At 46.8% G+C, this 14,637-nt stretch overlaps 1 protein-coding gene across 2 annotated transcripts in view; it reads right to left on the bottom strand.

The window, feature by feature from the left end:
* The window catches only part of Zir (dedicator of cytokinesis), a 63,676-nt gene that overhangs the window by 18,529 nt on the left and 30,510 nt on the right, over nt 1–14,637 (bottom strand). For both annotated transcript variants that reach the window (XM_089548786.1, XM_089548795.1), the window contains 9 exons: nt 12,965–13,284; nt 10,299–10,483; nt 8,697–8,830; nt 6,184–6,351; nt 5,084–5,237; nt 3,208–3,304; nt 2,736–2,832; nt 2,102–2,236; nt 577–729 (listed from right to left, as the gene is read on the bottom strand). In XM_089548786.1, the coding sequence (XP_089404912.1) occupies nt 577–729; nt 2,102–2,236; nt 2,736–2,832; nt 3,208–3,304; nt 5,084–5,237; nt 6,184–6,351; nt 8,697–8,830; nt 10,299–10,483; nt 12,965–13,284 (1,443 nt within the window). The remainder of the gene's footprint in view (nt 1–576; nt 730–2,101; nt 2,237–2,735; nt 2,833–3,207; nt 3,305–5,083; nt 5,238–6,183; nt 6,352–8,696; nt 8,831–10,298; nt 10,484–12,964; nt 13,285–14,637) is intronic.

Below are 14,637 nucleotides of genomic sequence, written 5' to 3'. Positions count from 1 at the left end.
CTCCAGAGGAATCTGATCGCAGCTTGCATGGCAAACAAAACGACAAGGTTGCAAGTCATCGTCAGTGAACAAGGAATGTAACTAATGGATGACGGTAACATAAGTTTTGCAACAATATCAAGCCCACACAACTGCTCAATGGAAGAACACATTTACAAGAATGATTCACTCCCACTACCTCAATGACAGCATGAAAGAGGAGTACGGAGAGTTGAGCTAGTTGGTGCATGGCAGGATTGAGCAGCGCACACAGGACGAGGACATAGAAAAGAAGCGACATGACACGAGCGCTGACTATCAATAGTTGATAGTTGATAGTCAGCGCTCGTGTCTTGTCGCTTCTTCTCTGTGTCCTCGTCCTGTGTTCAATCCTGGCAGAAAGAGCTACTAGGACAAACACGTTATGCAAGAAAAGAAACTGCAATGCGAAACACAGAACACTTCCACACATCTGTTATACTGAACAGAATTTTCGTTCATATCTGAGACCTTAAGGCCAACCTATCATTGCAAAGACTGCCCCGAGCACGTTTCGCACCCGTCACCGGAAGCCAGCAAATGAAAGAGGGCACTGACGTTTCCGATCTCAAAGTTCTGGCGCATGAGCAGGTAGAGGGAGGCCGAGGCCTGGGACCGGATGCTGCTGATGCAGGAGCTGCAGTGGCGCAGCAGCAGCAGGCACAGGTCGGCACACTGCTCCGTCTCCTCCTCAAAGAGCAGCTCGGGAAACTGGGAGTGGGAAAGTGGGAAAAGGGGCATCACTCGGCATCCCCCGACAACGCGGAGGCTGATGCCATATAGCACTTACAGCGAAACATCTTCAGCTGCAACTGAAAAAAAAAAAGGAGCACAGAACAGGGATTCTGGATTAGAAAGACTCCCCAACTTTCGATTCGCACCGAGAGCCGGGCTAAAACTAAAGCTGGCCACTAACTAGCCCAAGTGTCAGCAACACCTTGATTAGGGATTCATCATCATCATCATCATCAGCCTGACTACACCCACTGCAGGGCAAAGGCCTCTCCCATGTCTCTCCAATTAACCCTGCCCTTCGCCAGTTGCCGCCACTGTATCCCCGCAAACTTCTTAATCTCATCTGCCCACCTAACTTTCTGCCGCCCCCTGCTACGTTTGCTATCTCTTGGAATCCACTGCGTTACCCTTAAGGACCAGCGGTTATCTTGCCTTCGCATCACATGCCCTGCCCAAGCCCATTCCTTCCTCTTGATTTCTACTAGGGTGTCATTAACCCGCGTCTGTTCCCTCACCCACTCAGCCCACTTCCGATCTCTCAACTTTACACCTATCATTTTTCTTTCCATAGCTCGCTGCATTGTCCTGAACTTAAGCTGAACCCTATTTAGTTGCCTCCACATTTCTGCCCCGTAGGTGAGTACCAGTAAGATTAGGGCAGTGCAAATAATGAAGTTTTCAAATACAAGTCAAATATGAATATGAAGCAAAAATTCCTCCGAATACCTAATTTGAATACCTGTTCAGAATACAACTTTAGAAAAAGCCAAATAGACTAATGCTGCTGCCCTTCTTTTTTTTTTTTAATTATGTATGGTCCTTGCAACCGAAATAGCCTGAACAGACTGACTCAGCCCCATACAAGAAAAAAAAATTGATAGACAACTACCATAGCAGACAATTATGATAGCAGACAATTACAATAGCCGGTAATGTGAAATTTGAGAGCAGCTCTCCACGGCTGACAGGTGGCATGTTACGCTACAAGCCACCCCCCAAACATCATCCCGTTGCATTTTGCTCTGCTACTTGGACAGCCGGTTACGCCGACAACTTCGCTGGCAACGCTGATGCGGAAGCCAAGAACAGGCACTAAAGCAAGGAACGCACTGAAACCTATACTGCTTGATTAGGCGGCATAATGGTATGCAACCTGTAATGTGATCACCCAAAATGAGTGACGAAATGAAATTCGTGAACTGGCACGTCACCGACAACTAAAAGCAACGCGAAGTCTAGTAAAACCTCACTAATTCCGACCTCAAAGGAACTTGAGAAGTGTCCGAGTTATCTGAATGGCGAGTTATACAAGATCACAACTAGTGGCTCGGTTTCAGAGGCAGTGTACCTTGAAGACCAGCGAGCGCTGTGTGGCGAACAGGTTCTGAAGCACCAGCGTGCTCTGGTTGCAGTCCAAGGCGTGCAGCAAGACACGAAGCACCGTGCCCAGCACACTCTGCTGCGCATCTGACTGGGACACCACCTGGGAGCAGAATGGACGTTCTCAGCAAGCCACATTCACTGAGAGCACTGAAAGTAAATGCGTCACCTCGCAGGTCAGGTGCGGTTAGGTTGTGGAGCGGCACAAACATGAAAACATAATCTGCCGCTTCTTTGCTTTTTGAGTTTTTATTGCTTCTCTTCTGTTGCAAAATCATACTAGGCCAGAATCTGGTATTAAACCTGGTACCAGAGTCAGCATACATCATGTGACACCTTAGCAAAAGGTGTCAGACTCACACAGAATATGAGCGAAATATGCAGCAAATGCAGTTATGTAACAGCGAATAAATAGGCTGATGGCTCGACACACCTAATCAAAGGAGACACTAGTACCACTCGGAAGTTATGCACAGTACTCAAGAGACTGTCGTCAAAAGAACATTACACTTGCAAGGTCCGTTTTCTGGCCAAACAAGTGCTTTTATCTGAGAAATATGAGAACGTCCTTACGCAGAAAAACAATTTTCAATTAGCCGCACCTGAATAATGAGCTCGAGCACGTCGAGGATCGTCGTGGTCACTTCAGTGGCCAGGTTCCCCTCGATGTGGGCCTCCATTTCCACTTCCACTTTGGGCCTGGGAGCGAAAGTTAGCAAGATAAGTTTGCACAAAAACAAGCACAGATGCCACGTTAAAGATGCACAACAGCTCTCGACCGCATTTCAGTCACTAAGGTTTCTGCATGTCGCTGGCTTCTCTAGACAAAAAACTTCAATTCAGAAAACTTCCACTAGGGAAACTTCCCCCCAAACGAAGTGCTTCAGAAGGCAACTTCAATCCCTGAAGCCCCTGCGGACATTTCAGGTTTCCCTACAAGAGACTGAAGGTCCCTAGATGGAAACTTTAATTTAGAAAAACTTTCCGAAGAAATTTCCCCGGGAGGTAAGTGCTCTAGAAAAAAAAATTCAATCCGCTCCATAAATTCCTAAGCATACACGATGTGCTATGTACCTGTCATAGTTTTCTGAGCCATGACGCCACTGGGTTTGGTCCTTACGCCACCTCAGCCGGTCACCCTGCGTTGGCGTTTGTGGTGCACCGCTGCGTTCTGAAAAGGGAGAAAAACGGGGACCCCGGTAAGATTCCTGAAGCGCAGAATTCGTTAGCCAAATGGAAGAGATGAGAAGTAATGTCTCACTTATGCAGGACCCGCCATAAAAGATGTTACTGGCATCCACTCATAATGTTATAACTCCGAGATGCCACACCAATGCCTTTCACCAATCATTCTTACCTCATGCAAGTACTGTTTAGAGACACCTTCCTGAAGTGCTAGTGTCCGTAGTATACTAGATACCAGTTTGTTTAAAACTGCTCTAACAGCCCATTTTGGTGTTATCAAGTTAATACTCTACTTATATAAGCCTTTGGGAAAAGCATTATGTTCTATTACCCAGAAAAATATCAAAAACTGCAGGAATTCACGCACGCCACATGATTCCATGCTCATGGAACTGCAGCCTTATTGTTCTATAAAACCCATTAGTTATTTTCCTGATCATTTGAAGCTGTTTCCACAACAAAAACTCGGTTACAGTGTCCTTTAGTAAAACATTCCGCCGCTTCAGACAAGAAAGAAGTGACAGCAGCAGATCGCACTTCCTAGGCACACTGCAGAACTTCGTGACATGCATCTTTATTTCTTGTTTTAGGAAGGTGGTCACTTTTCTTAGACACGAAATGTCCCTGCAATTCTGCCCGGGAGGGAATTCAAATGTAGCTGGCATCAGTGATGTCTTGAACAAAGCGCTACAGGCTTCAAAAAAAAAGTTTTGAAAAGTCACGCGCACAATGGTAGAGGCTGTGCCACAAAGGAATAATTATGCTCGGTTCTAACCTTTGCATGTCCATCTAATCTTTCGTACTCTAAACTGAACATAATTTCTCCATACTCCATTGTGCCTGACTTGCATCCCAAAGGCATTCCAAAGAAATAAATGTAAGCAGGAACCACTGAAACAGTCGTATTTGAATAACATCAGGTAAAACAGCCTGCAATGCCCCGATCCGCCGTTTGCAAAAATCACGACATCCTCGTTGTATAGTGTGATGAGGCCACACAGGTCAGAGAGAGATTTATCGAGGCCGATGGGGACTGTTCGAGCATCCGGGAACACAAAATTCATCCAAAAAGAAAAGCTATACTTAAAGTTCTTAATTGGCAGTTGGTTAGGAGAAATGTTTTCTAGTTATCTGCACAGTTTAAAAAAAATAAAATAAAACAAATTGTGGGTTAAATCGAAGACCCTGAAATTCTTACAAAAAGCAGCAGTCTCTATGCTATCCTCTTTGGTAACGGTGCTTGCCCACTGAGCCTAAGTTCATGGAATCAATGTAGGCTGTGGTGGATGCATTTACATGAAGGTGAAATTCAAAATAAAAATGACCTTGTACTGAGAATTCCACCCACACAAAGAACCTGAGGCAGCTAAAATTAATATTTTGGAGCACAACATCATGGCAAGTCTCACATCCCACAGAGTCCCATATGAATACCGCAGAAACATTGCTGGCCAATTAATATACCACTATTAACAACCAAGTTAATCTGTTTGTAACAATGCACTGTGGCATCTTTCCTCAAAAGAAAACCTTTTCGAAAAGAACTACAAACTGTGTGACTTCCATAAGTCTGCTGTCTGAACCTCAATTTACAGCTTCCTTTTCACACCGCCCTTTCTTTTAGAGGCCGAACACATCTCAGCCTCACTCACTCAAAAACAAAAATTCTGGTCCCAAATTACATATATTTGAAAAGGAAAAAAATAGTGCCCTCAACAACAAAACTTTGTCTTGTATGACTCGAGACACAACAACGCCTTCTTACCTGCACCAACTATGCCAGCATTGTTCCCCCGCCGTCGCATCATCATCTCGCTGCGCGCACTGGAGTGGCCAAGGATGACATCTTCCAGCTTGGACTTGATGTCCGACGTCTTCCGCAGGGTCTGCTGGGCAAACTTGCGCAACGTCTTCTTTCCCTGGGAAACACATGCACACGCGCCGCAGCAGAAGCTGTTAACGGGCAGCTCCAGGGGGTGTTTTGAGGTCTTCATATTCTAATAAAGCTTGTATACAGCAAGTTTTTCTCCCGTTCCCAATTACTCCCAGGTAGTTTGGCAGTCATGCGACCTTTCATTCCAGTGCAAATCGACTTTTTAAGGTTTGCCGTTCCTGTGTCTTCAATTCAGATGATTTCTACGGGCAAAACTGCATTTTTGACGTCACAGACATTCCCTGCGCATTAATATTAACCCACTCCTCATTTCAATAACAAAATTCTGAGGCTTGCATTAGCACGTCTGACACATTTTATGAAAGGACTCATCACTTTCAATCACTACTTCAGCCATTCAACCCGTGTACACATCTTTTTCTAGTAATGACTGTGACATCATCGCTGTGTCACACGAAGAATCGTTCCTGGACACGGACAGAGCTTCGGTTTCAGTTTGTCTTTTTACCATTTTAAAATGGTTCCACTTGGTATACTAAATAACAGTTTGCTGTGGCATACAGAGGGCACTCTAAGGAATGTGATGCAGCATCCGAAAAACCCGTGGAGTTGCCCTTTAATGGACCCAGTATGCAATGCACTGTCCACTGCTGCAACTTCCCCAAGGAGACTTTCCTTGCCGCTCGGGCTACTAGAAATTGTGACTGCAAAGTGTTACACAACACTTTCTTTGCTAATGCCAGAAGAAAACCTGAGCGGCAGAGAACAATTTAGGGAAAAATGAGAATCACCGCTGGCTACAAATCTAGCATGCTTTACAACCAAACGCGTTTGACTCAAACATGGCCTCCGAGATCACCTGTTGCGCTCATCTCGGAGGCTATGTTTGAGATCTCCCGAGCGCATGCAGGTGATCTCGGAGGACATGACTCAAATCAACAAATGCCAGTGACCCTAGACAGATGGCGCACCTTGTACTCAAAGCAGGAGACGCAGATGTAGAGCACGTCGAGCAGGCGCTGAAGGCGGAGCAGGGGCCAGTCCGCCCACCACTGGCGCAGCGTGCGTTGGTCAGCGTTCTTCAGCACCCACAGGAAGCATGCCAGCAGGTGCTTGGTGGACTCCTCCTTCAGCTGGCCCTGGAAGCAGTGCGCCCACGACTGAGTCATCATCAGTAGGCCTATGCAAATACAGTCGATGCCCAACAGTTAAAGCTCAAAGAGACCAAGAACTTATTTGAGTTATGCAGTGTTCCAATTAAAGGAAGATTTCTTTAATGCATTGGATACTGATATGACCAAACGGTCACTTTGAATAAAAAAGGCCATCACCGTGTGCAAGACGTTGAAGGAACGAGCGTTAGCTGTAGATGGTGCTACAATCTCAATGCCAGATGTGCTGTTTTCTAGTAGCTGCCACAGATGGCGCAGTGATCTCAGGGTGGTAGCAGACCCCACGAAATCTCGACACGTGATGAGTAAGAGCTAATGCTCTTAAAACCAGAAGTTCAAACTAGGAGAGTTCAGGTTATCTTTACTTGAATATAACTTTCAGTTTTTCTTTTTTTCTTTAACTGAAAACAGAAGTGGGAAGGCATTCCTCGCATTACAATCAAACATTATGTGGAGACAAAAGCACATTATACCGTATTTACCCGCATGTAGGTTGATGCATCGTATAGACTGGTCCCCCAACTTAAGAAAACAGAAAAAGAAACAAACAAGAGAAACTGTTAGAATGCCGTATTGGCCGACCATTGGAAGCTCCAAGCTGCAAATTTTCGACTCGGGTGATGGACACGGTATATCACGTATTGTGGTAGCGGCAAAGCAGTCAGAAACTTGTCATTGGAGATGGCGGACTTGCACAAAGAGCACGAATTCAACGCATCATTCCGGAGAAATGCGATGGAACATGCGAAATAAAGGTCCACATTTCATTCTACTAAAGCTCAGCAGACCTTAACGTCCACAGTGCCACCGATTGACATACTAAGAACAGTAATCCACTTTGGCTGCACTGAAAGCTTGGCATTGCTATAGCACAGGGAAAGGCGCTCTCAGCATTTTCCGCGGCATCGGTACATGATGGCCATTCCAGTGAAATCAAACTCAATGGCTGTACACTTAAGATAACGACTCGTTTAAACGCTGCCGACAGCAGCCACTGACGTCTGGAGGGCATGACTCACTGCACGGTTGAGGTTAGGCAGGGAGAAGTTCCGTTTTTCACCGTGCAGCCTCTAGCACACAATTAACGCAGTGACAGCGCAGCAGGACTATGTTCTCACCTTTGAACTGGTCTTATCTATATAAGCTGCACCGCTGTCTTTATAAAAGCTAAATTTCATAACCATTTACAGTCACCGATCTATTCAGAATTGGAGGGACCCAAAAAATGGACTGAACAATCGATGTCCAAAAAATCCATGAACTTCAAAAAAAAAAAAAATCAGTTCATAAAAAACGGGCTTTAGATTAAACCCCACGAATTTCGCTGTTTCCCATGTTCCGTTTGCAGGAGATAATACTACCAGATTGTATCTGACCCGGAGTAATGCTTTCATCAAGACTACACCACCTTACTCACACACACCAGACTGCGACGCAGCTGTAGATTATGCACGACACATCACAATGAGCGTAAAGAACAGACTGTTTCCACAGGCAACGACGGTCACGAAGTCCAAGAGGGGGAACCCATGGGAAGAAGCGAGAGGAATCGAGCACCTCCCACTGCAGCATCCCCCCCCCCCCCCTCTTCTCTTCTCCTTATAAGCCCCGCCACACGAACTCCACAGAGTCAAAAATATCGGTCGTGAATATGTACACGTTCCTATGAAGTATGCAGTGGTTCCTCAATAAACTCCAAAATATCACAAAAGTCTAAAATGTTGGAGCCCAAAAAATCAGCACACTACTGTATTCTTTTTCCTATACATGATGCCATTACATACAAAAGGACAGAGTGCACCAGAGTTTCAAATCACAGCTTGATTTCGAGCAGTGAACATCTGGATCAAATCAAACATTAAACCAAAAATGCTTTGCTATTTATTCACTCGAACATTATTCAAAGTTATCGGATACCTGCACAAGCCAACCTAACAGACACTGAAAAAGATCAGTGTTTGAGAGGACGTGTGCATGACTACGACTACTATGAAAAGGTGCATGACAGTCAATTTCTCTCATGACAGCAGTCAATTTCTCTCATGACAGTGGCTGGAAACAAACATGACCACAACACACGGCTGCACACCGCAAATGTTCCACCACACCTATGATCCTGCTGCACAGCATTCACAACGCTGGAGAACATGCACTCCTTAAAAACACAACACATGGTTCAATGAAATTTCCAGGAAGAAACACAGCTTCACTAGAGTAAGGCCCAACCTGTACATAATTCGTAAAAAGACCGCAATAAGAATTGCACTTTTAGAAATGTAAAAAGCCAAAATGGAAGAAAACAAATCTCTCACGTGAGCATAGGTGTTGCTATGTTCGGGGCTCTCTCTCCAGGGGACTGTTGAGCCAGCGATTGCCATGGCAACCGCTTGATGAATGGACGGTGGCCGACGCTTCGCATTCAGCTCTGAACCTTCTGCAAAACGAACTGCGAGAAATAAAAGATGTACTATAACCCTCCCTGCTCTCTTCCGTCAACTACCTTACGCATACTGCAATAAGAAAACAACGAATCAACATAACTGAATTGAAAGCACAGATTATATCAATATACCGTATTTACTCTCGTAATTTGAGCCCTCTCGTAGCTTGCGCACTCTGGTTCAGTTTCTAATGGCTGCCTGTCCGGAGCCAGAGATTCTTAGCAACCTCCGCTGCATCACAGGTGTGACCACTACCTTGATCAGTAGCTCCACCACCATTGACAACTGAGGGCCAAGAGTTAATTGGCGTAATCATATAGGCGGACGAGATCAAGAAGTCTGCGAGGATAAGGTGGCAGCAGCTGGCACAGGACAGGGTGGGTTAATTTGAATGATATGGGAGAGAGTGTAGTCAGGCTGATGATGACGATAATGAATTTATTATCGAGGTTTATATATATTTTAAAAAAAAACTAACCCGCACTTTTTATGCTTCCTATTGCACCAGACCACCAGCACGCACACGGGTATGCTCAAGGCAGACTTAGGAACATCAGCACGGTCACACTGCTGTGGAATTGTGTGCTGTTTGGCCAGCTCGCTCATGAAACAGACTTGGGAAGATCGGTGCAGCCACACTGCCGTGTGCGGCTGCGAAAGGTGAGAGTGGTGAGGGGATTCCACCAAGCCAGCACTCCAAAAAACTGGAATTGTGCATCGTTTGCCCGGCTCACTCGCGCTGGCGGTCAATTTCCCGGACGAACAGTTGCGAGAGCTAACTGCCGGCAACCTTTGCTGTTCGGTATGCCGCTAGTCAGCTGGGCCGCACGTGACAGCACCTTTTTCATCATCATCATCAGCCTGACTATGCCCACTCCAGGGCAAAGGCCTCTCCCATGTCTCTCCAATTAACCCTGTCCTTCGCCAGTTGCGGCCACCGTATGTATCCCCGCAAATTTCTTAATCTCATCCGCCCACCTAACTTTCTCCCGACCCCTGCTGCGCTTGCCTTCCCTTGGAATCCACCCTGTTACCCTTAAGGACCAGCGGCTAAATCTTGCCTTCGCATTACACGCGCTCATTTGCGCTCATCCTTTCTTAAGCCTTAATTAAAAAAAAATAATTGCGCAAACTATGCCAGTAAATACCGTATGACAAGCACACCATGTGCACTTGTCCTCCAGAAACAGTAAGGCTGATTTGGTAGCTTGATTCGGAAAGAATACATTCAACAAAAAAACTGTTAAGCAACTGTTCGGCAACTGTTCAAATGTTCAACAACTGTTCAGCAACTGCTCAACAGTTCAGCAACTGCTCAACAGTTCAGCAACTGCTCAACTGTTCAGTAACTAAAATCAGTGGTCTAGGCCTTTTTTCTGCAGTGGTCACAACGAGGCTGCTGCTGCTCCTGCTGCTGATGATGATAATGAAGGAAGTAGCATCCACAACTACATGGGGCACTGTCCAACTCACCCCTGGCCTCGGGCCGCCATTCAAACAGACAAGGTAGGGCGTCCACCACAACAGCGATGAGAGGCAGGTACAGGGCAGCCACTCTGGGTCGGACGGTGTCCAGGTCCGAGAAGCGTGGATCCCAGTCGTGCATCGTCAGCAGGTTCCGCACCATGTTCACGGCCTTGGCCTGAAGCATGGAGTTGCTGAGGGGATGGGGAAACAACGCCAATATAGGATTTGGCACCCGACAGCAAGACGGCCGGCGCATAATTTGCCTACCGCAGTAAAGTGGAAAAGGCAAAAGCACATCAGGTGAAAAGACACACCTGCCAAAGCACTGTCTACACGTGCCTAATTTCTGTCTTCATAGCTATACCTCTGCATTTTGAAGAATGGGCCTGAACATAAGCCACCCCCGAGGTATCGAGCAAAGCTAGAAATGTGGCTTTCTAATTTAGTTTGGTGCTGAATGTGGCATAGAAAAAAGAATACACTTTCTCTCTTAGTCTTGTGGGCTGAGACAATGTCAGCAACGAGTAGTAAAACACTCCACAGGAATCTTGTGTCATTCTGTAAATGTTGATTTTAACAAACCAAGAACAGTGAATAGAATGCCCATCACTTCAGTCCCCACAGGGAGCTCATGATAAAAAGACCATCATCATCATTATCATTTACTATCCCTTAAAGACCCCTGCGAGGGGTATTACTTCAGGGGGGGGGGGGGTGCGGGGTACATCAGAATACCATATGATACAAGTGAAAGAAGAAAAACATAAGTATATACAGTCGACGACCGAAAATTCGGACGCCTGATTTTTCGGAGATGCTTGATTATTCGGACTTTTTCGCGGCACCGCGACATGGCCCATAGAGCCAATGTGTAAGAGCACTTGAAATTTCGGACGCACCGCAACTGACCACTTGATTTTTCGGACCTCGTTCGCACTCGCCGCCAGTACCCAAGCCGCCATATAATGTGTACAGTGGAACCTCATTAATTAAGACTGCAGGAGATATCGAAAACTTGATGAAACAAAATGAAATTCAAGCTTAAAGGGAGCCTCTTGCGACGCTGAAATTCTGCGCAAGTCGGACATTGCACTCGCATGTTTTCGAATTCGTACTGTCCTTGAATGTCTTCCGCCGCACGAACTTGAACCGTAGTCTGAGTTCACGGAACTCATCTGTGCCGAGTCTTCAGTCCCGCACACGGAACGTGAATACGATCGCGGAGGCTACGCGCACGCCGTGGCCTTCGCGATCGAAGCACGCTTCGGGCGCGCCGCCGGATCATATCACGGCCGCGATCTGCATCGGCGCTGCGCCGTTCGTGGAGGCCACGCGCGCACACCGGAGCTTCCAAGTGCCGTCTATGGATGGCGCCGTGATCATTATCATCAACTTTTTTCTCCGTCGCGATTTTCCGCTGTTCACATCGGCATCAGTATCGCCAGCTCCAGCCTTTCGTGGCGTGTTAGCATGCGTGTTAGCGCGTTCGCCGTGATAGTGGCTTTTGCGTGCTGCCGCCGAGCTTCACAGTTTTAGCGCGATGGGCAAGCACCTTAAGCTACACGGCTGGGAGTTAGTTCTCGAACGCGGTCGGTAGGCGTGCGGCGGGCGGGAAATTCGACGTGGCCGAGAAGTGCGTCCGATGATGGTGCAACCAAAAGAGAAACACAAGCTGCAAAAAGCATGCTTTCCGAGTCAAGCCGTGCGAGTTTCCTGAACTGGAAGAAGAGCTGCTCCTCTATGTGATGGAATTTCGGAACAACGGCTATGCGTTGACAGCGGACAAGCTGCGCGGCTTCTTTTGGCATGAGCGTGCACCAGAGCGCAGCACCAGCTCAGGAGTCTAAATACTTCGCGAGTGACGATTGAACGTAGAATAAATGTCGCTCATTCCCTGGTTGGTGCGTTTTTACTTTAAAAAAAATTTTTTTCGCACATCGCGTGTATGGGCCGCACCCCGAAAATTGGCCCTCGAATCTGGAAAAAAAAAACTTCGGCCCTTATACGTGTTTATACGGTATTTCGCGCGGCGAAATATAGTCATGAGGAGCTTTAGAATGTGTGCAATACAATTGGCCGCTTTCTCCGGCATAGTGGTAATAAGTTCGGGATTTTTTCGGTGAAATTTGATTTTCCGGACTGCCCGATTTTTCGGTCGTTTTCGCGGTCCCTAGAGAGTCCGAAAAATCGGTCGTCGACTGAACAGGTGCAGTGAAGCATACAATGACAACATAAAAACAGAACACAAAGGCAGCAATTACCCACATTAGAATTTTAAGTATGAAGACAGCATTTGCTGGAATTTAAAAGCATCTCGTTCAATTACAATGCACTCAGGCAACGAATTCCATTCTTCAATGGCAAGAGGCAAAAATGACTTGCTAAATGCGTTAGCGGAGCCATGGAGTCATAAGATGCTCATGGAGTTGGAAAGACGGCACAACCTTCGGAGGGGAGGGAGCATAATGGAGCCTCGAAGTGGGGGAAAACAATAGTATTGATGGAACAAAGATCCCTTGCAAAATTAAGAAGAAATTCCTAAATCCCTCAGCCTAAGGTATTTAACCCTTGAATTAAATATCAAAAAGGCAGGATTTTATACCTCCCCAATTAGCTTCAAGGGAAGTGTCAGTGCTAGTCTCCCTACAAGAAAGTGAAGATCAGAAAAGTACCTGCTCTGCAGGTTAATCGCTAGGTCGGCCAAGACCAGGCCCACGAGGAAGTGTTGCTGGCGAAACTCGGGTGAAAGCTCCGCGAAGGTACAACCCCGGTCCGTGAGTGTCGAGCTGGACACCACTGACCCCTGGGACGACGCAATGCTCGGACAGGGCGACGTTGGCGGCGAAGGGGTGAGCGGTGTGCCGAAGGGCAGGTTGAGGGTCACAAAGTGCTCGTGGCTGCAGAGCACACGCAGGAAGTCTAGCTTCAGGGCCGCCAGGCTGCTTGCGTCGGGCAGGGACTGGATTTTGGCCGAGACCTGCTTGCAGAAGGCCTGCTCGAGGACAACACAACACAAACACATTTTGGACCTCTTTTTATGTACTGCGCCTCCTCCTAGCCCAACCATGATCCAAAAAACAGGCTCCAACACGTTGCACTCAAACATGCAAGAGAGAGGCAGAACAGTACTTAATTCTTAAGATCGGCAAGTCATTATTATCGGGCACGATTAGTTTCATGGCAAAGCTGATGTCTCATCTTTCTGACGTTTTCTTGTTATCTTACCAAGACATTCAATTTTATACTTCGTGCCTGAATTCACACTGTATAAAAAACATGTCATTCTTTTTCTTAATTGTTTTGAGTTGACTTACACTGACCACTGATTTTGTGTACTTTTCACTCACCCTCCCTTAAAGGGACAGTGAGGAGAGCACTATTAATATTTTTTTTATAGCAAAATCCGATAGTTCAGCATTTCATGGCTTTGTTGCCACTGGGCCGGCAGCGAAAGATGCATTTATTTCCAAGAAATTTTGATTCGAAGTTGAAAAAGTTTTTCCCGCCGCTCTGATTCAAACTTGGGATTCTCCTATGACGACACAGGACTAAGTGACGAGAAACATGACGTGACATGACGTAACGCAGACTCCATGATTTCTGATGGCCAGCATAGCGGCCCAGCAGCAGCCGAAAAGAAAGCTACCGCCGGCCGCACGTTGAAGGCATCTATCGGCTATTGCGGCCGTCGCTACAGTCGCTTCGCTTACGTTTGCACTGGCGTTTTGCCAGCGTTACGATGGATCTTGCTCTCGAAGTCGTCAGCGAAGTTCTCGCAAAGAGACACCTTTAGCATACCGTGTACCTTGTTACCACTAGCGGAATACCGGGAGCCCGCCTGCCACCGGCGAGCAGGCGCTGATTGGTCCCGATGCATCAGGCGCGCGCGTAGCTGCCGGGCACGTGGCGCCATCTGGCGACGTCGAGGAGATTTGCGCATGCATTGGCTGCGCCTCAGTGATTTGTGGCTTCTCGGGTCCTAGAGTTGCTAGAACCATTGGTTCTAGCAACACTGCTTTGTCCTATGACGTCATCACGCTTGTACTTGCGAGTTTGGCCTGTGGCGGCGATACCTGTATTTTGGTTCTTGCTCTTTTCTACGTTACAAGAGCTTTGTTGTCAGTGTGAGTGGCGTTTTTGTAATCAGGGGCTGGTATTCTGTCGATACAAGCCAACTTCAATTTCTCCTCAGTGTCCCTTTAAATAATCCCTCAACGCGGTCGATAATTATTAATAAATGACGAGTGTTTAATATTGTCCCGTGCACAATTACCTCTGTGCAGAACATTAATGGCTGTGTTGTCACTGTTATATGCTCGTTGCAGACAGTCTCCAGTAACATCAG

This window comes from Amblyomma mixtum, chromosome 1 (genome assembly GCF_055824585.1).
Source record: "Amblyomma mixtum isolate Tamu chromosome 1, ASM5582458v1, whole genome shotgun sequence".
Classification (NCBI taxonomy): Eukaryota; Metazoa; Arthropoda; class Arachnida; order Ixodida; family Ixodidae; genus Amblyomma; species Amblyomma mixtum.
This window is presented reverse-complemented; position numbering and strand designations above follow the sequence as displayed.